This window comes from Gilbertella persicaria (genome assembly GCF_025201335.1).
Source record: "Gilbertella persicaria strain CBS 190.32 chromosome Unknown B0P05scaffold_24, whole genome shotgun sequence".
In the NCBI taxonomy this organism is placed as follows: Eukaryota; Fungi; Mucoromycota; class Mucoromycetes; order Mucorales; family Choanephoraceae; genus Gilbertella; species Gilbertella persicaria.
The window spans coordinates 160,045-179,734 of record NW_026251985.1 but is presented as its reverse complement, the minus strand read 5'-3'; the positions used below and the strand labels follow the sequence as shown (position 1 = coordinate 179,734).

The following is a 19,690-nucleotide window of genomic DNA, read 5'->3' as shown; positions in this document are numbered from 1 at the left end:
GCTAAAATAAAAATAAGATCGACAGGTCTTTTCTCTTCTTTTTTTTCTTTTATTGTTTTAAACAACATCATGCAAGTAGCGACAAATTACGCTAAAAAGAAAGTACTCGGACAAGCAGCAAATAGGATCCACAGCAACAAGCCTTCATTTGAAACAGATCCTGAAGTCTTGGCTGCTGCTCAAGATATTGCTTCAAAAAAGAAGCAACATTGGTATAGCAAAAAAGTAGTTGCTACTCCTGACTTGATTTTGAATGAACGAGACAGAAAACTGCTATACAAAGTCAAAAACCGTGCCTGGTATCTCGATAAAGGAGTTCATTGTTGCTGCTTTAATGTTGGTTTAGATGGCCTTGTAGGCTTGATTCCCGGTATTGGTGACTTCATTGGTGTTTATTTCTCACTTCAGTTAATTAGAACAGCGTGTAAAGCTGATCTACCAAAGTGGTTGATTGGGAAAATGATGGCAAACGTCATGCTTGATTTTATGGTAAACTACAGACAAAACTTTTGATGATATTTATCAGATTTTATAGGTTGGTTTAACGCCTATTGCTGGTGATATTTTGGACATTTTATTTAAATGTAACTGGAGAAATGCAATGCTTTTTGAGGAATACTTGATTACGAGACGAATGGACGAAATACGAGTTGAAAAAGGACTTGATGTTACACTAAACGATGATCACTCAGTTACGCTTGAAGGTGAAGGGCCTTCTTCGACTGGTAACACCAGCCATCCGGCACCGCCTAAAAGCAGTAAACTAGCACTACATCATCATGACAATACCATATCTCCTATACATCATGACGAGCCAGGCCATGATACATTGAATACAAATGCTAATACAGAACCAGACAAGAAAAAGAACAAATATGGTACCTTTTTCAAGTGGTGAAGCAAGTAACTGATAAGCCACATTCTTTGGTATACTCTCTTTATGCATTGAGTCAGTAATAATAGCAAATAAAAAAAAAGATACCTTTTTTACATGACAAACCCACCTAAGCCTATTGTATTCAAAGACCATATATTTGACTTTGCTTTTCACCCACAAGGTAGTTTGGTTGCTGTTGGTCTAATCAATGGCCAAGTTCAATGGTAATAAAGAAAAAACACACGCATGACGCCTAATCGTCAGACAGTTATAATTACTCTACTGAATCACCTAACAACTTGGCCTGGTCAACACAAATATCAAAAAAGTCGTGTCGAGGAGTAGACTTTACTTCAGACGGTGCCCATATCATGTCTATCTCAAGAGACAAGTCACTACAAGCCTTAGACGTTGCTACAGGAAGGTTACTGTACAAGATACCAAAAGCACATAAACATGCTATCAATAAACTATGTAAACTAGACACACATTTGACAGCAACAGGAGATGATGATGGTATTGTCAAGATATGGGATATGAGAACATGTAAAATAACCCAAGAATACAAGGTGCATAATGATTATGTGGCAGATATGAACTATAACCAATCGAAATCCTCACTACTTGTTGCAGGGTAATTGTATATACGTATATAGCATGGCTAAACAATTTTGACATCTAGGGGAGATGGTTTACTCTCAATACATGACATAAGGAAGCCTACAAGTAAAATAGCACTGTCGCTTGAATTGGATGATGAATTATTATCCATAGCTGTTTTAGAGGTAAACCCTTCCAAAGTCTATTTAGTTATTTATATATGATTAGAATAGTAGCAAAGTGATAGCAGGATCTCAAAGTGGAGCCCTTTATACTTGGGAATGGAATCAATGGGATACATCAAGGAAATGGCTCGGTCATCCCAACTCAATTGACTCAATATGTAAATTAGATGAACAAACTATCTGTACGGGTGGCAGTGATGGCTTGTTGAGAATGGTTACTGTACAACCATATAAATTTGAAGGTGTCTTGGGCGATCATGGCGAAGACTTCCCTATAGAATGTATTAAAATGGACAACCATCAACGCTATTTAGCTAGTTGTGGGCATGATTTGCATTTAAGATTTTGGGATGTTCAGTTCTTATTTGATGATGATGATGAACAAGGAATAGACACTTCTCATAAGCGGAAACCGGACCAGAAAGATGAAGGGGCGCCAACACGATCAAAGAGAACGCGTGGGGACTTTTTCGAGAATATGTAGATTAAACGTGCAATTTTTAAAAGACCCTTTTTTATCATTAAAGCAGTGGCTCAACATTTAAACGTGATAGAATAAACAGAGTTTCAGGAACAGATTCCTGTTTCAATACGCGGCTGTTTGTATACGCGTGAGACTAATGTGATATTGTTTTGAAAGAGTTACACGACTGATAATGACGTCCCTTATTCTATTAAATGACCATGAGAAAAAAAGAACTCCGGTAACCTACAACTATTTGTGTGAATCTCCCCCCAAAAAAAAAAAAGATTTATAAACGATAGTCAGACTGGTTTCATTTCTTTCTTTCTTTCTCTATCCTGTTTAACATGTCTACTCAACAAAAGAAAGAAACCCTTGAATTCACTGAAGGTAAGTTTATTTCAATTCTTTTTTTGTTGTTGTTATTTTCTTATTGCTGTCAAATTCTGACGCACTGATAATTTAATTAAATTTAATAATTAAATTATTTAGTCTTTGACAAGCACGCTTCCTCTGCTTTGGTCAACAAGTTTGACCCTAATGATGTCAACTTGGACGGTATCTTAGAAATCAACCGTAAGTGGGCTGAGGCTGTTCGTGAACAAGACCCCAATTTCTTTAGCAACATTGCCAACAAGCAAACCCCCAAGATTTTGTGGATCGGTAAGTGAAGGTAAAAATGAAATCGCCCGAGACATTAATGTAGAATAAGGTTGTTCTGATTCTCGAGTCCCTGCTAACATTGTGCTTCAATTAAACCCTGGTGAAGTCTTTGTTCACAGAAATATCGCCAATGTCGTTAACCACGCTGACCTCAACTGTCTTTCCGTGTTACAGTACGCTGTCGAAGTACTCAAGGTTGAACACATTATTGTTTGTGGTACAGTACAGTCATTCTAAATACATCAGGAACTAAAAGGAAAATAGGTCACTATAACTGTGGTGGTGTAGGTGCTGCTCATGGTCATCAACAATTCGGTCTTATTGATAACTGGCTTAGAAACATCAAGGATGTTTATAGATGTAAGTACAATGATCTAAAATATATGCATGATCTAATCATTGTCATGTGTAGTACATCAAAGTGAACTTGAAGCTATTAAGGATGACAACTTGCGTCTCCGTAGATTGATCGAATTGAACGTCATCAACTCTGCAGAAAACGTCTGTCACTCTACTATTGTTCAAAATGCTTGGCAAAAGGGTCAAAAGTTGACTGTCCATGCTTGGGCATACGACATTGAAGATGGGTAAGTTACACATTAGATTTTATCAAGAAAAAAATTACTCATCTGTATCGTTTTAGTGTGGCCAAGAAGTTGGAGTGGGCTGCTAGCGATGCTCATAAGCTTCAATCTATTTATCATACTCAACAAAACTAAAAGTCAACACATCCCTCAATTGTTTATACCAAAGCTGTTCTTTTTTTTTTCTCTGATAAAATGAAAAACCCCAACTTTTTTTTTATCATTTTTAAACTGAGATTTGATAGATAACGTGGAGTTCAGATAAAGCACATAGCGAATCAAATGTATACATCAGGGGAAATGGGTTGGGGTGGGGAAAGTTGTGTCCAATGAATTTTTTTTTTACTTGATTTAACTACGCCCTTTGAATATGTCGTATTGTTTGTTGGACAAGTCCAAAAGTCTTTGTTCTCTAAATACAAAAAGAAAAATTACTTATTCTTAATATAGAAGAGAATATTTGATCTGTAACTATAGATAAAGACAAAGAAAAATAAGAGGGGCTATGTAGAACTTGTTTTTCTTTTTCTTGCTTAAATAAGGGTCTATGTAGCCTTGTTGAAACTTTGGCAGCATTCAGGCCAGCAGTAAATATTGCAAAAAAAAAAGGGAGATTTTCTGTATAACAATTTTGAATTTTTTCATTTAGGGAGAACAAAGTTCCCTATTGATCAAGTAAAGTTTGTTCTTGGAATTGTTGATTGCTGATAGGTCCAGTTATTGGGTCTTAGACTTGTAATGTCAACTATGACCGTCTCTACTGGGACAAACAATGTCACATGAAACCATATTCCTGAATAAACTTGATTATTCTTAGAATATTGTATAATCATCAGGCATTTTCCATATTACGAAGAATGAGATACTGAACAGAATAATACTTGTTCAACTAGACAAAAACAACATTATCTTAATTAAAATACGATTACACAAGTATTTGTATTGGCTCTTTTTTATAGACAACCAGAAATATGTGAGATATGATCGCACTGAGAACTTGGATATGACTTTGCGATTGCATCTCGAATAGGACTGAGTTGTCTTTAAAAGCAAAATAATATTCTTGGACAAGATCATAATCATGACTATATAGTAAGACTCGAATTTCAATAAGAAGAAAGAAAAAGAACCATTTTTGGTTTTAGTTTGGTTGCGACCTGAAGGCTTTTGTTTTTCTCACAAAAAAAATTAAGAAACATAAAGTTCTATACGCTTCTAATCCCTTTGAACGCACTGACCCTCTTTTTAATTTTATTTTAAAATTTTGGGTAAACATACTACTTGTTCTGGTTTAGTTAATCCTCCTAATGATATCAACAACACGAATGTTTTCTTCGCAATCATTCTCTCTCATTTATTCCATCGCTTACAGTCATCGCGGAATAAGGAATGAAAAATAAGCTATATCGTGTTACATGCTCTCTAAATCCGCGTTGTATTTTTATACGTGTATATTTAAACTTTATTTTTAAGTAATGTCCCAACATCATATTTGAAGCTGAGATTGCTCGAAAATAGTATTTAGAAGCATATTAATCGTGTCATTTTTATTCGTTTATTACCTTATTTGGCCATGCAAATGTAGAATCAATTTGACAGCAAAGAAAGTATTAGGAGTACAATCGTGTGTTCGTTGTTGTCATATAAAAGGAAAAGAAAAAGAAGGCTTTTCTACTCTGTATATAATCTAATAACTGCTTCTCCTGATTGCCATACGATTGTTTTTTTTTATAACGCGATGATCAGTCGCTTCTGCCCACATGTCTTCGATTTTTATGGGCACACAAGGAACCGAAGTATGTTTACATACTCCTTTATTGAGTTATTATTCACTGTAATCGACTGTTTGTGCGCGATTGCATAGAACTAATTTTGTTAATTACGATCAAAAAAAGAAAGACGGGTCCTTGCCGAAATCTTTTTTTTTTCGTAAAATAGCAATAACACCACAAGGACTTCTTAAGAAAACTCATAATTTCTCATATTAATATGTTGATCTCATAAATTTATAAAACTCATCAAGGGGATAAATAGTTCAAAGATTCTTCAAAACGAAAAAGGGGATTCATTTGAATGAAAAATCATCGATCTTTTCTTATCAAGGCTTCTTAAGATCATGGCGACTATAAAGCACATGAAATAGGAGGACTTGTTATAAAAACAAAGTGGAATTGAGGGGAGTTGGAATAATATTTAATTGAAAGACGGCCCCACATGAATCTCACTTGCTCCTCCTTGTGATATATAAGCTCAAGATTAAACTCCTCTGATTTATTTTCGTTTTTTTCTGTCAGATGGACCAAAAAGGACAATACATGTGGTTTATAACATGTATAAACAGTAATATACGAACATATTATATGCTGACCTCGACACCGACTATTACTATTGTTAGCTTGCCAACGTTCGAAAATGTTAGTACCAAATTTGGATGTTAGTTTGAGACTCATCCAAGGAACTACCAAGATAGGAAGTTAAGAAACCATACTTAGCCAAGCCTTACGTAACATTGTTTCATATCTGGCTTCCAAACTTTGGTTGACTAGAACTTGCTGGATCAGCTTAAAGCGATCTCTATACTGTCTTGACCAGAAAAGGAAAACAGGAAAGCATCTTTTGTTCACCCTTTGGACTCCTTGAAAAAAAGTGTCAAACAGCCCCATTTTCTCCTATGATATTGTAAACATGTCTGTATCAGAAATACAAAACTGTATCAACGATCGTAAAATTCTAATAAAAAAAAATATTAGAAAAAAAAATAGAGACAATAGTATAAATATAAGCTCCGGATGTCCATTTTTTTCTTTCTTTCTTTCTTTTTTTTTTTTTTATCTTTCCTGTCTTTAGCATTTGAAAACTCTCTTTTACTTTACTTTCTTTACTCTTTTTTTTTCTTCTCAATTCACATTTGTTACAGTTTTTCATTTCTCATCTAAATAGGTATGACCGAGTAACAATATTTGAGCAACTCAAACTAAAACTTTAAATATAGAACATATCATGGACATTCTTGAGCTAATTCATATTGAAACACAGCAGAATCAAACCAAACCACATAAATGCACAATGTCCAATTGCTCAAAAGCATTCGGTAGGTGAAGCAGTGGCTTGTATTGTCTGAGATATTTATTTCTTTTTATAGGACGTCGCTCTGATCTTGCCAGACATCTTCGTATTCATACCAATGAAAGGTAAAAAAGAACAAAATTAAATATATATATCTAACATGAAATTAGACCTTATGTTTGTCAAGAAAATAATTGTGGAAAAAGCTTCATTCAGGTATATATTTATTTTTCTGTATTTAGATATGATCATTAACAAAAATACGTAGCGTTCTGCACTTAAGGTTCATATGAGAACTCACTCTGGTGAACGACCCCATGTATGCGAATTTGAAAACTGCAACAAGAATTTTAGCGACAGCTCTTCGTTAGCACGACATAGGTAATATTCATGCATATCTAGATAAGAAATACTGAACCTGCATAATTCTAGACGTATTCATACAGGCAAAAGACCCTACAAATGTCGTCATGAGGGATGCAACAAGAGTTTTGCTCGAAAGACCATTCTGACAACTCATCAAAAAACTGCACATAGCTCAACCACTAAGCGTACTATGCTTCAATGGAGACCTCTTAATGAAATTCCAGAATTAATGAAGCAACAGAAAAAACAGCAGCAACAACAACAAAGTCATATTAACACATCACTTCATTTTACATCTTCCATGCCTTCTTCACCTATACCCTCAGCCAGTTCTCATTCACCATTGATTACTGATCGAAAACCATCCATTACAACAGACGAAGACGATGCCTCTTCTTCATTTACATATTCATCATCTGTTGCTTCTCAATCACCCCCTATCGAACAGGAAGAAATTTCTGGAAGCTACTTTTACTATCAACATGATCCACAGCACCATCAAGCAAATACATTACCTCGCTTTTATAATATGGAATACACACTAAAGAGCATGCCACAGCCACAGTTGCCTTCGTTTTATTATTCAATCTAAAATTCCCTTTTCTAATAATGCGTTGATAACTACACTCGTTTTAAACTAACTCAATTTCTTTATCTTATGCCTCACTGAACATCCCCCACCCTCTCTTTTTTTTTAAATCTTTTATGCACTATTCTTATGAAATTTGATACTATGGTGAAGCAGATCTCCCCTATACATTTACATATGTATTCAAAAAGCATATTTTGGTTAATGTTTGAAAATAGAAGTATCTTTTTTTTTTGTATATAGCACAATTATAAAAATAAACAAGATCATAATCATTTGACATAACTTAACACCATGATTATCCCTTTTCAAATTCCTTTCATTCTCTCAAAATCGAGTCTCATTATTTTCTGCCAGCACAGGTAGAGGAAGCCCATCGTTTGTATAGTTATTTGAGGAGAGAAACCAATCTATCCTAAAAGGCTTTTTTTCTCTTTGCTCCTTTTTTTTTGTTTACTTTGTCCTTTTTTTGTGTTCTCTATTGTTTATAGTGGCCTCCTTTCTGTTAGACAAACCCGGATACAAATACAGTTTTGGTATGTGCCTTTTTCTTCTCTTCTTTCATTCTTTTGTTTCCTAAATGACTCTATCATCATCTTTTTCTTTCGATGACTTGATTAGTGCACTTAATGAAAAAAACATGAAAAATAAGAATCATTACAAAAATGTTGTTCTTTTATCACAGCGTATTCAGCTTCAAATTGAGCTCATAAAAACCTATCGTCGCTACTCGCATCGTTCTAGGCGCCTCAATAAAATTGCAAGTAAGCACGCATAATTATATCATATATTATACTTATGATCTAGTTGATCATCAACATACAAAAGATCCACAAGAAGAAATCTTGTCGCCTACTGAAACATTTATAAGTTATTATGATGATCGAAATCAGCATGACACTAAAGAAGTCTTTTATTATTGTCAAGAAGGTAAAGAAAACAATAAAATCCAAAAAGCTTGAGTTTTATTTACAAGCGATTGTAAGCAGAATTATTAATAGATGATTATAGTCGACGCTCTTCAGATGCCACTGCAGTTGAAGAAATCATAGACAAGAGTCTTCCAGAACGACGATCGCAACTATATGCTTTCAAGCATTATGATTCAGCTGTAGAAATCGCACCACCAAAGACACAGACTTGTGCTACTCCTAATAAATCCAAGTTGCCAACTTCCATCTCCTATCAGCAGACAATAAGCAATTACTTGAAGCCTTTACCGGAGCCAAGGACATTTTGTTTATCCAGTATCAAGCACGTTAAAAAAAAGTACCTTGGTATTCGAGGATTCTTTACTCGATCGTATCATTTGGACAATATTGTAGTGTCTAAAACGTTAGTATCACCTCATTTGTACGCCTCTAGAGATAAACTGACTGGTGAGAAAAGAGCAGTATTGAAATTGATTGTGACCTATAAATACGAGAATGATAATGCACAGATCAACAAAAACGAGTTTTTTATTGCAGTTCCAACAACAGACATCTTGAATCAACTATATTATGACAGCCAACAACCATTGCTATTACCGACAAAAGCAGATGATGAAAAAATCAAAATGGCTTTATCTCAATGGATTCAACTTCAACCTCATTTACCTCCGTTCAAACATGCCAAGCAAATATTCCGGGAAGGATTTAAGGTGTATGTGGTAGTGGATCTTTTACAGATATTGATGGCCGCATAAATAATAATAATAATAATAACAATAAAAATCTAATTTATTTAAAAGTTAACACCATAACCAAATGAAGCATTGATAGCTCTCCAGTAATAACCATTCCAATTTGTTTGAGTCAAGTCTTCTTCGCCAACAGGAACACCTGTTTGAGTAATTTTAAGTGTGACGGAATCAGTACCTTCAACAAACTCAAGAATGACCTTGGAGAAATGTCCAGCAGGCCAAGAACGTAAGCGCCATGTCTGCACAATCTTCTTGTCAGGAATCAACTCCTGAATTTCACCAGTGACATTACCATTGAAGAACTCGAATTTAGATCCAACTTGTTTCTCCAATTTAACATGACCACGGGTCCAAATTTGAGCGCGTTGTGCGTCTGTCAAAGTCTCATAAAGCTCATGTGCAGATGTTTGAAATTCCTTGGTATCATTCAAGGTAGTTGTGTTGATCTTCTTGGGTGTGGCGGTAGGAGCAGGAGCTGAGGTGCTGGTAGCAGTAGTGGAAGCGCTAGTGGGTTTGTTGTGCGCAAGTCTAGGAGGTGTAGCAGTACCCATCTTTTCGGATTCAATGTAAACATCATCACAATTTTCCTTGATCATAGTGGCTGAGAAGGATTCAAACTTCTTGATCAACAAAGGGGTCAAGCCTTTGCGGATGACTTCCTTGATGGCTTGTTTGGCATTATTATCATCATCAATTGAGATTTCAAACTGCATTGCTGATTTAACACACTTGTTGTACTTACGCATTAATACTTACCACATAATCATCTGAATCGGTATCATGAGCAATTTCGGGGATATTAATAGAGCCAGAAACGTCAGTGCCATCAGCAAGGGAACCTTGATATGAGCTTTAGAGACTGCACATGACGCTTTCTCTTACATACCTTCCCAGTTAAGCTTCAAGGTAACGTCGTAAATGGTAATGATCTTTCCTTTTCTTTGGTTCAAATCAACATCACCAGAAAAATCAACTACTTTAGTTATAGAAGCTTTGTGACCATTTTTCTCGGCTTCAAGACCAACAAGCTGTTCAGAGAACCAATTCTGAGCCCACTTGAAGCAATTCTTGTTGACCCTATTATGAAATTGTTACTATTATAATGAAAGTTTATGATCATTGAGATAATTACCAGTGCCTAAAATAGATTAGTAAAATAAAAAAAAAGAATGTTCAAGAGACAATTATCTCTTACCAGTTGTTAACGTTCTTCCAGTTAGACATTTTGTAGAGAAATAAAGATAAAGAAAAGAAAAAAAGGATAACGCGACATGGTAGAATTTCATGGAAAAAAAGTGGGTGACTTTGACAAATATTGATCGTCATTTCAAAAGTTTTAATCCCAGTCGAAACAACTAGAAGATTCATTTTGGGCACGGATTCTTGTATGGTATTGCCTTTCCTGTTTATTATTATGCGCTATTTATCAAAAATATACAGAAAACAGATCGGCAGTAATGATCAGCTTGAGAAAACACATTGATTTATGGGTAATCTCATTAAAATAATTAAGATAAGACTTGCATTGACGCTATCGAAGACTTTAGAAAAATGCTTGTATCATCTCTCGGTATGTTACCTTTAGAAATGGCAAAAATAGATTCGCAAAAGCTCTATATAGTTTTTTTTTTTTTTTTTTTTTTTTTTTTTTTTTTGTGATAAGGAAAAGACTCCTGCTTGTTGTTGTGATCAAGCCCGTTCTTGATTTTCTTGAATCCTTAAATTGAAATTTTATTTGGATAGACAAGTTTATGTATCAAGTCTTCATGCTTTATTGTCATTGTTATAATACTTTAGCTATGTCTCACATCGCGAATGAGTTTATGCATGTCACAAGCACTAACCAATGTTAAAGAAGTCAAATTCACTGATACATTGCTGTGTTGTAGTAAGATCTCAGGATGTACAATTTATTTGAATTTCTACAAGTAAAAAACTAACGACAGACAATTCCCAGAGTACAAGATAAATGTGATACGATCCATCTCTAAGATTGGTTGATATCACTTATTAAGATAACCTTATGCTTCTAAAGAATTTTATTCTTTTTTCTTCTTGCGTCTTGTATTGCTTTCTTGTACATTTGGTTTAAAGAGAAAGATTGCACAACACTTTAATATGAAAGGCAAAAAAAAAAGGGGGATCAGTCAGAACTATACTGTCGTTATAAGCACTAAAAACTTGAGATAATCTAGTAAAACTTTAATCTTTTTTATCAGATTTAATCTAAAATGCATATTTGTTATTGTTATGACTTGCCACTGATTTTTCTGCTGCATCTCAATAACATATACATATGAAAATTGAAGTGAACTGGTCTCATATTATGTGTATCATCCAAATACACATACATAAAAGGGTATAATTGTTTAGGCTGATTGTTGTCAACCACCGGATCTTAAAAAATTCTGAGTTCTTACAAACAGTTTTACCCCAACCTTCCCTTTTCCACCCCTTTCTTTTTTTCTCTCTATGACAACACTTGACGCACAACTAGAGGCCACTTTACAAAAAAGACGCCAAATATCCAAAATACGTCGTCTTGTTGTGAATTCAAAAGATGCCATCGATTTTTCTTCCAATGATTTCTTGGGCCTTGCTCAAAACACCACTATGCGTCAATCGTATCTCAACGAACTCAATAGTCTACCTACTATTTTAGGATCCACAGGATCACGTCTATTAGACGGTAACTCGGGTTATTGCGAAGCACTTGAGAAGCGAATTGCTGCTTTCCACAAGAGTGAGTGCGCCTTGATATTCAATTCTGGGTTTGATGCCAACGTGGGATTATTTAGCACTGTACCTCAGCATGGAGATATCATTCTATACGACGAATTGATTCATGCTAGTGTTCATGAAGGGATGCGTATGTCGCGTGCAGCCAAAAAGATCCCTTTTATGCACTCCAATGTGCATGATTTAGATCGTATTCTCAAGTCAGTAATTCACCATTATCCTGACAAGAACATATTTGTTGCTCTAGAAAGTGTGTATTCAATGGATGGAGACATTGCTCCTCTTAAAGAGTTCGTGGCATTGCTTCGAAGATATTGGCCTAACAAGGAAAATGGCTATATCATTATTGATGAGGTAAGCAGGTCTTGTCAATATGTTTATTTAGTCATTTGGAATAGGCCCATAGTACTGGTGTATACGGTGATAGCGGAAGGGGTGTTGTTTCTCAATTGGGTCTAGAAGATGAAATTTTCGCACGTCTTCATACTTTTGGAAAAGCTTTGGCTAGTAATGGAGGCAAGTTTATTCTGTCAATGATGTTCTGAGACTAATATTTCGTAAATAGCTGCTGTACTTGGATCTCAAACGCTTCGACAATATCTGATCAACTATGCTCGTCCCCTTATCTATTCTACATTTATGTCTCATAGCTCTTTAGCATCAATTAAATGCGCATATGATATGCTTGAAAGTGGTCTAACAATACCCGTATGTATGTATACATGAGTCAGAAGAGGAAAAAGTTCATTTCTGTCTGTTAGATCCAAAATCATGTCCACAAAATTACGCAAAGGTTTAGAAGCACTATCCAATTGCCTTTAGGAAACCTATTGCCATCTTCAAGCCCTATTCAAGGAGTCGTTTTAAAAGGAAATGAGCCTGTAAGAGCATTAGCTAGTTTCTTGAATGGAAAAGGATTCATCGTGAAGCCTATCTGCTCTCCTACTGTGCCAAAGGGGCAAGAAAGAGTACGCATCTGTCTCCATGGACACAACACAATAGATCAAGTAGATTCTTTAGTCAAGCAAATCCATCTCTTTTTTGAAAAAGACTCCACCTTAGAACCAACAAATGCTAATAGCGAAGTAGCTAAGCTTTAATCGTATTATGTATTCATATTTTATGTAACAATAGTGTATCACAAAATAAAATAACTAGTTTATGCACTTCTTTTTCACCAGTCCAAAAACGTCACAAGTTGTTCTCTTTTTTTCGCCCTTTTTTTTTTTCTTTTTTTTTTTTTGTGTTTAGATAATGACAGCACATATCATTGGGACAATACAACGGCAGTTGAGCACTTTATTTGAAGAATTTAAGAGAACACAAGATACCTGGGAAGAACTCAATTCACACGCTTTCCCGCTAGCAAGTTCCCTGACGAATTCAGTTATTCTGTCAAAGTAAACACATATGCATATGTAAGGACGCTTATTCTGACCCTATAAAAGATATGTAGATGAGCCACAGTATTGGCACCCACTCTTATCACTCGAATTCCCTGATATTATCCAGAAATATGATGCAAAAATGCAACGAATCATTGAACAACAGCACACAAAACTTGATGATCTTGTCGAAAAAATGGTATATCGACGATAAGATTTATTATATTCTCATACAACTCTCCTTGTATAGGCTAAGCAGCAAAACAAAATGAAGCAATATAGAAAAGAGCTGAATGCTATCTGTGAACGTGCCGAGAATATCAATGGACAAGCATTTGTCAAGCATCAAGCTATCTTTCAGACATGTTCGCTGGATTTCTTTGGTAATAAACAATCAAGTAGGAGTCTGAACAGTACTAATAAGTATATTAGCGAGTCGAATGGAGAAAATAATAGATATGTATAGCAGAGAACTGCTTACAAAAAGATCATTGCTTGACAAGAGTGAAAAGGGCTTTAAAAACATTTTATCTCGAGAAGAGGGCGTCGTTTTATTATCCATTTGGATCAATCAACCCAGTATAGTTAAATCCTTTTTACAAGAATGGCAAGATATTTGTGCAACTGAGATGAATCTGATGCTTTGATGGGTAAACGAGATAAGAAACTTTATGGATTACATGTATATAACTATCCCTCTTCTCTTTTCCCCAACTTTGATTTTACTTACTTGTCTATATATTTCTTCTTTTTTTTGCTTTTTTTCTCGGAAAGAAAAAAAGTGTAACCCAAAGAAAAAAGTCCAATTAAACTTAAATCCTTGCATCAGGAGGGTTACTCAAAATTTATAAAAGGATTCCGCCTTATTCTACTGGGCTAGTATGGCTTTATTTTTTTTTACTTCATAATAAGGTAATCTTGTTATATGGAATAAAAATAAATATAATGCAAGAATAAATATAGTGTAAACAGCCATGTTGAAACCAAAAATAGGAGTACAACAAGTTTATCTAAACAACAAGGATTTTATTTTGTACAACCAGAGTAATTAAATTCGGTTTACTGTGTAGAATAGTAAAAATAAACATATAAAAAGATAAACTGGCCTGTTTTGTTTTATTCTTATACTCTTTTTCCTTTTTTCTACCAAGAAACAGCAACCTCTTACTTGAGCAAATTCTAGTTGGTCAATCACTCTTTCAATACCAACTAATTTCTTTGCACTCTCTACTTTCCTTTACAACTAGCAAACACACAAACTTTTCTTTACTTTCCTTAACCTCTTTGCCCTCATCTCCTTTTCTTTCCCTCTCTCTGTAACACCTCTTTTTTTCACAACCTAATAATAATACTAATATCAACAAAATGAACTCTATTGAAAGCGAATTTGGTTTTGATGAATACATCATGCCCACCACTTACTCTACCATGACCAAGATGGAACCTTTTGATGCTCAACTCTATCCTTCAGGTAAACTCGTATATATATTTGTGATTTTTTTTTACTAACTATACATATTAGCCTTTGGTTACTACGACAACAATGGATTTGACATGAACCAACCTATCATGATGACAGGTGGTTACGACATGTACACTCAATCCTCTACTACCTCTAGTCCTCCTACTGTTGTTGCTAATACTCCTATTCAAGGCTCTTCTAGCCCCGAATCCATGTCTTCTCGTCTCTCGCCTGCTACTGTCAGTACACCTTTGTTGTCACCCCATCACCATACAACCATCACTGAAAAGATTGCCAACGTCAATAAGTTGCCTGAATCCTTCTTGCCCGAGTTTCATCAGTATTCTAAAGAAACTTATGAAAATGGTACTTCCAACAACAAGAAGCGTAGACGTACACACAGTGGTCACAAGAAGATGGATGATGATAATAAGACAAGCAGTTCTTCTGATGAAGATATTGATAGTGTTTCTGCTCAAGAAGTACGCAGACAAATTCATATTCAATCTGAACAAAAGCGTCGTGCTCAGATTAAAGATGGATTCGAAGAATTGCGCCAACACTTGCCTGGTTGTGTCAACAAGAAAATGAGTAAAGCCGCCTTATTACATCGCAGTAAGTTTTTTATTTATATATGCAAATGTTTTTAATACTTTTTAGCTGTTCAACATTTGCAACATTTGAAGAGAAATCAAGCTTCTTTGTTGACTGAATTAGAACGTATGATGAATGAAAATGAACAATTGAGAAAATTTCAAGAATCTGTGCTTCAAAAGCAAGCTCTTGAAAGAATGTATCAGATGGGCATGTAAACTGTGCCATATTTTTTATTTATTTATTTTCTCTTTATGTATTTTTTTCTAAGGCTTTTTCTTTTCTTTGTGTATTTCTTTTTTGATACCTTTTTCTCTTTCTTTTTTTTTTCAACTCTGCAAGATTCTACTAGATTCCCTTTATCATTTTGTTTTGTCCCACTACTATTATTATTAAGTTAATTATGACACTCCACAAAAAAAATTCTTATTTATGCTTTTTTTAATAAAAAGACCCATTCATAATACATCTTTTCCGTGTGAAAAATAGCTATTTGTATTATTTTCAATGACTAACGCATTTCATTTGAACGACCGAAAGAGTTTAAATACGTCTCTTCTATCTTTTTTCTCCTTTACCTGTATATTATGCCTAAACCACTTATTGTACAATATACACCTATTCGTTCTTGTCTAGTCAACTTACCTAACAAGTGGGTAAATGCTTTATTGGACCAAAAAAAAGTAATAAAATACACACATAAAGAAAAGAAAAAAAACTTATGCATACTATCTAGGTACCTCAAAACGTTATTCTAGAGATCTCGTCTGGAGATAACAAAAAAGTCTATTGCGGCTGGTCAGGAGAAGCCTCTAAGCCACTTCAACCCAACTCTGTATTTATTCACGGTGCCAATGGCAAACTTGACGTGTTGGAGCTCGATCCACAGCTCGGAACAGCACTTGGTTTGCAGGAAGGACAAAAGGTAACGTGGAGCAAGAGAAGAAACGAGTGTGTTGATGTATTGGCTGTTAGGTCCAAGTAGAATTTTGTAGAAATGTACCTGAATGTACAACAGTCCATGTTGAACCATTGACAGAAGATGATTGGGAAATTTTAGTAAGTCATAGAAAGAAAAACTGCAAGATTCCTAAGCCAAAAAATAGGAATTACATGCAGGTTATGTTGAAGAAAACTTGTTGAGTCAGTTGCGTGTTGTTTATACCCATCAAACTATATGTGTTTGGATTCATGGCAAGACATTAGTTCGTTTAGCAGTAGCTAGTATTGAACCTAAACAAGATTATGTCAAATTAACCAATCAATCTGAAGTCATTGTTGCTCCCAAAGTACGCAAATCAAATCAGTCTGTGGAAGAAGTATCTGAATTAAATAATCAAGCAATCATTCAAAAAACACAACCTTCTGTTCGTTTACGTGCGTGTTCGGTACAGCTGGAAATGGACAGTTTGTCAGTTCATGTACATCCAGATAGTATCGAATCACTTTTGAACTCTAATGGTGATATGCCTTCTGTTATTCGTTTAACAAAATTATTACCTGGGTTTAGTAAAAGTAATAAGGAGGAGCAACAAGAATCGGACAATGATCAGTATAGTCCTGTCAAGGCAGTATTTGCTCGTATTTATGTCTCTCTCTCTGTTCCATTAAATCATGTGGTTATTGGATCTATACTGAAATCTACATTGGAAATTAAGGATTTTGATATTGTCAAGTAAGTTGCAGCAAGCTTACGAAAAAAGACTAACAAAAAAAACCAGAGTTGCCACAACAACGATTAAAAAGAGTCCCCTTGGTTCCTTGGTCTTGAAGCGATGTGTGAATAACAGTAATAACAACAATACGATCAAGTTAGGTCTAGATAATACACAAACACAACAAAAGCTCAACTTTGAAGCATCTGTAACGAAATCAATACAGACATGGTTATCTCAGTTTACTCAAGATGTTGTACTAAGTCAAGGACTCTTGATTGATTTGGAAGTAGACAATAAAAAAGAACAATTTGTCACTCAACTGGATGCTAAAAAGGGCTTTTTCGGTTCAAATACAGCATCTGGAGAGATAGAATACACAACACTTGTTCCTCAACAATCAGTCTCAATTGGATTTGGCGAACAAGTACAAAAGCAGCCTACGAAACAAAATCAATCAAAGCCTGTGATTGCCTTGGGTGGTGTGGATACTATGTTGAGAAAAATGGAACAGTATGCATTAGCCAATCTTTCCAAAAGAGATCTTAAGTATAGCTTAAGCGTGCCTGGTTCAGGGGGTGTTCTTGTTACTGGTGCACATGGATCTGGTAAAACAAGTGTTGTTAAGCACATTCTTAACTTTTGTCATAATTACCATATCTGTAAGTCCATTTTGCTTGATTTTGTCGACTGACACTTGTTTAGATACTATTGAAATCAATTGCTCCGAGATTGCGGATGAACGTATTCCAGTCTTTAAAGAGATGCTCCAGAAATGGTTTGATGAGGCTGCTTGGCATGGTCCTTCTGTCATTTTTTTTGATGATCTGGACCGTCTTGTGCCTGCTGAAGTAGAACATGCTGATTCTACCCGTAGTCGTCATTTAGCAGAGTTGTTTGTGCAAACAGCACGTATTGCTTGCCAAAGACATTCCATCATGCTCATTGCTACCAGTCAACAACAACAGTCTATCCATCCTGCTTTAATTACGCATCATATCTTTAGTGAACTGAAGCATTTGCAACCACCCAATCGAGATGAACGTAAACAAATCATACAAACTATCATGTCCCATGGTCCTAGTGTATTGAGCAGCAGTTTGCCTTCGATTGATTTAGTCATGGTTGCTTCTGAGACGGAAGGATTTCTTGCTACTGATCTCAAGGCATTAATTGAACGTACTGTACATGAAGGAGCCATTCGAAGTATCAAAGATAACAATCGAGAAGAAACAGAGAAAAAAGAACTCAAGTTGATACAAGCTGATTTCACACAAGCAAGAGAAGGATTTGTGCCTTCTTCTTTAAGAGGTGTCAAACTTCAGAGCTCTGGTGTCAATTGGTCTGATATTGGAGGTAATTCTCTTTCTTAAAATACAAGTCTTTTTTTTCTAACATCTATGCCTAGGTCTAAATGAAACAAGAAAAGCATTATTGGAAACACTGGAATGGCCTACAAAATACGCTGCCGTATTTGCTCAATGTCCGCTTCGATTAAGATCCGGGTATGAAAAAAAAGAAGCCTATGAATTTAAAACCAAACTCACCATGTCCTTTTTCTAGTTTGTTATTATATGGTTATCCAGGATGTGGTAAAACCTTATTAGCTTCTGCTGTGGCGAAAGAATGTGGACTTAATTTTATCAGTGTCAAGGGTCCAGAGATTCTAAACAAATATATTGGTGCGAGTGAAAAGTCTGTGCGTGATTTATTTGAGAGAGCACAAGCTGCTAAGCCTTGTGTATTATTTTTTGACGAATTTGATTCGATTGCGCCTCGCAGGTAAGAAAGAAAAAAAGACGATACATCTCGCTTCATATTAAGCTTCTATTAGAGGCCATGATAGTACAGGTGTAACTGACCGTGTGGTCAATCAAATGTTGACTCAAATGGATGGTGCTGAAGGTTTAAATGGTGTTTATGTTTTAGCTGCTACAAGGTAATATTTTGTACTATGCGAGATATGCAGTATATTGAATCTCCTCTATTTGTTAAGTCGCCCAGATCTAATTGATCCTGCCTTACTCCGACCAGGACGTTTGGATAAAGCATTATTATGTGGTATGCCTAGCTTCGAAGAAAGATTAGAGGTGAGCAATTGGGAACACACACATTTGTTGGATGCTCATGCAGAATGATAGATTCTGGAAGCATTGTCTTCAAAAATGCAATTGGCTCCTGATGTAGATCTGAAAATCTATGCTGAAAAGACACAAGGATTTTCCGGTGCGGATTTACAAGGTTTTCTTTACAATGCGCATTTAGAAGCTATTCATGGGACCATTGATATTGAGTCATTTAAAGAAGCACAAGACGTCAAATCAAAAGTAACCGAAAAAAGCGATTTTGTCATGAATGCACGTCAAGCACCTCTTACTTTAGCAGAAAAGGGACAAATATCTCAAAGGGTAAATTAGAAAATGAAATTAATTCAATTTTAATTGAAAATATGTGTGTGTGTGTATTTATAGTTGGCAATGATCAAAAACAGAAAGTCAAGTCAAACCAAAGTTATAACCGAAACAGTGACAAATCAACCTCAAGAAGCTGTGATCACTACAAGTTACCTCGAGAAATCTTTCAAGTCTACTCGTCCTTCTATTACAGCCGAGGAAGCCTATCGATTGGGTTTAATTTATAACGAGTTCGTTACTGGTAGAACTGGTGAATTACCATCTGGTGAAGGGGCAAAAGGAATAGGAAAGCGCTCAACCTTGGGATAATAAAAATAGATTTATTCTCTCCGATTTAAATTTTTATATAGATTTTATCCTTTTT

The 19,690-nt window shown here is 35.3% G+C and overlaps 9 protein-coding genes across 9 annotated transcripts; 8 read left to right on the top strand and 1 right to left on the bottom strand.

Moving 5' to 3' along the window:
* Nucleotides 1-69: 69 nt before the first annotated feature.
* On the top strand, nt 70-898 carry B0P05DRAFT_587942 (uncharacterized protein; the record flags this gene model as incomplete). Its single annotated transcript, XM_051582626.1, has 2 exons — nt 70-489; nt 536-898. 2 exons carry the CDS (start codon nt 70-72, stop codon nt 896-898), a joined length of 783 nt encoding a protein of 260 aa, XP_051434035.1.
* Nucleotides 899-991: 93 nt separating this feature from the next.
* B0P05DRAFT_511589 (carbonic anhydrase) lies at nt 992-3,704 on the top strand (the record flags this gene model as incomplete). The annotated part of the gene is made up of 9 exons (XM_051575619.1): nt 992-1,101; nt 1,146-1,511; nt 1,560-1,662; nt 1,706-2,120; nt 2,618-2,788; nt 2,838-3,005; nt 3,053-3,148; nt 3,201-3,375; nt 3,432-3,704. 9 exons carry the CDS (start codon nt 992-994, stop codon nt 3,505-3,507), a joined length of 1,680 nt encoding a protein of 559 aa, XP_051434034.1. The 3' UTR covers nt 3,508-3,704.
* Nucleotides 3,705-6,192: 2,488 nt separating this feature from the next.
* Nucleotides 6,193-7,683, top strand: B0P05DRAFT_545267 (uncharacterized protein). The gene is made up of 6 exons (XM_051578621.1): nt 6,193-6,312; nt 6,365-6,463; nt 6,515-6,563; nt 6,609-6,654; nt 6,707-6,819; nt 6,871-7,683. The coding sequence occupies exons 2-6, from the start codon at nt 6,373-6,375 to the stop codon at nt 7,394-7,396; spliced, it is 825 nt and encodes a 274-aa protein (XP_051434033.1). The 5' UTR covers nt 6,193-6,312; nt 6,365-6,372; the 3' UTR covers nt 7,397-7,683.
* Nucleotides 7,684-7,760: 77 nt separating this feature from the next.
* B0P05DRAFT_545265 (uncharacterized protein) lies at nt 7,761-9,130 on the top strand (the record flags this gene model as incomplete). Its single annotated transcript, XM_051578620.1, has 3 exons — nt 7,761-8,157; nt 8,201-8,323; nt 8,383-9,130. Coding segments are annotated over exons 1-3 (824 nt in total), but the record flags the coding sequence as incomplete, so codon positions are not given.
* B0P05DRAFT_545256 (hsp90-like protein) lies at nt 9,074-10,354 on the bottom strand. Its single transcript, XM_051578619.1, has 5 exons — nt 10,273-10,354; nt 10,210-10,215; nt 9,964-10,154; nt 9,834-9,916; nt 9,074-9,784 (listed from the first exon to the last, which is right to left on the bottom strand). Exons 1-5 carry the CDS (start codon nt 10,299-10,301, stop codon nt 9,119-9,121), a joined length of 975 nt encoding a protein of 324 aa, XP_051434031.1. The 5' UTR covers nt 10,302-10,354; the 3' UTR covers nt 9,074-9,118.
* A 1,135-nt stretch (nt 10,355-11,489) lies between these two features.
* B0P05DRAFT_545254 (pyridoxal phosphate-dependent transferase) lies at nt 11,490-12,958 on the top strand. The gene is made up of 4 exons (XM_051578618.1): nt 11,490-12,170; nt 12,215-12,332; nt 12,382-12,524; nt 12,578-12,958. The coding sequence occupies exons 1-4, from the start codon at nt 11,550-11,552 to the stop codon at nt 12,914-12,916; spliced, it is 1,221 nt and encodes a 406-aa protein (XP_051434030.1). The 5' UTR covers nt 11,490-11,549; the 3' UTR covers nt 12,917-12,958.
* A 90-nt stretch (nt 12,959-13,048) lies between these two features.
* On the top strand, nt 13,049-14,307 carry B0P05DRAFT_545252 (uncharacterized protein). The gene is made up of 5 exons (XM_051578617.1): nt 13,049-13,216; nt 13,265-13,400; nt 13,452-13,584; nt 13,634-14,113; nt 14,165-14,307. The coding sequence occupies exons 1-4, from the start codon at nt 13,071-13,073 to the stop codon at nt 13,846-13,848; spliced, it is 630 nt and encodes a 209-aa protein (XP_051434029.1). The 5' UTR covers nt 13,049-13,070; the 3' UTR covers nt 13,849-14,113; nt 14,165-14,307.
* A 37-nt stretch (nt 14,308-14,344) lies between these two features.
* B0P05DRAFT_511576 (uncharacterized protein) lies at nt 14,345-15,723 on the top strand. The gene is made up of 3 exons (XM_051575618.1): nt 14,345-14,672; nt 14,724-15,278; nt 15,324-15,723. The coding sequence occupies exons 1-3, from the start codon at nt 14,567-14,569 to the stop codon at nt 15,473-15,475; spliced, it is 813 nt and encodes a 270-aa protein (XP_051434028.1). The 5' UTR covers nt 14,345-14,566; the 3' UTR covers nt 15,476-15,723.
* Nucleotides 15,724-15,844: 121 nt separating this feature from the next.
* B0P05DRAFT_579755 (P-loop containing nucleoside triphosphate hydrolase protein) lies at nt 15,845-19,635 on the top strand (the record flags this gene model as incomplete). Its single annotated transcript, XM_051581957.1, has 12 exons — nt 15,845-15,940; nt 16,171-16,182; nt 16,233-16,316; nt 16,364-16,932; nt 16,979-17,574; nt 17,618-18,268; nt 18,321-18,417; nt 18,560-18,694; nt 18,747-18,851; nt 18,909-19,002; nt 19,054-19,320; nt 19,384-19,635. The coding sequence occupies 12 exons, from the start codon at nt 15,845-15,847 to the stop codon at nt 19,633-19,635; spliced, it is 2,958 nt and encodes a 985-aa protein (XP_051434027.1).
* Between the last annotated feature and the right edge of the window lie 55 nt (nt 19,636-19,690).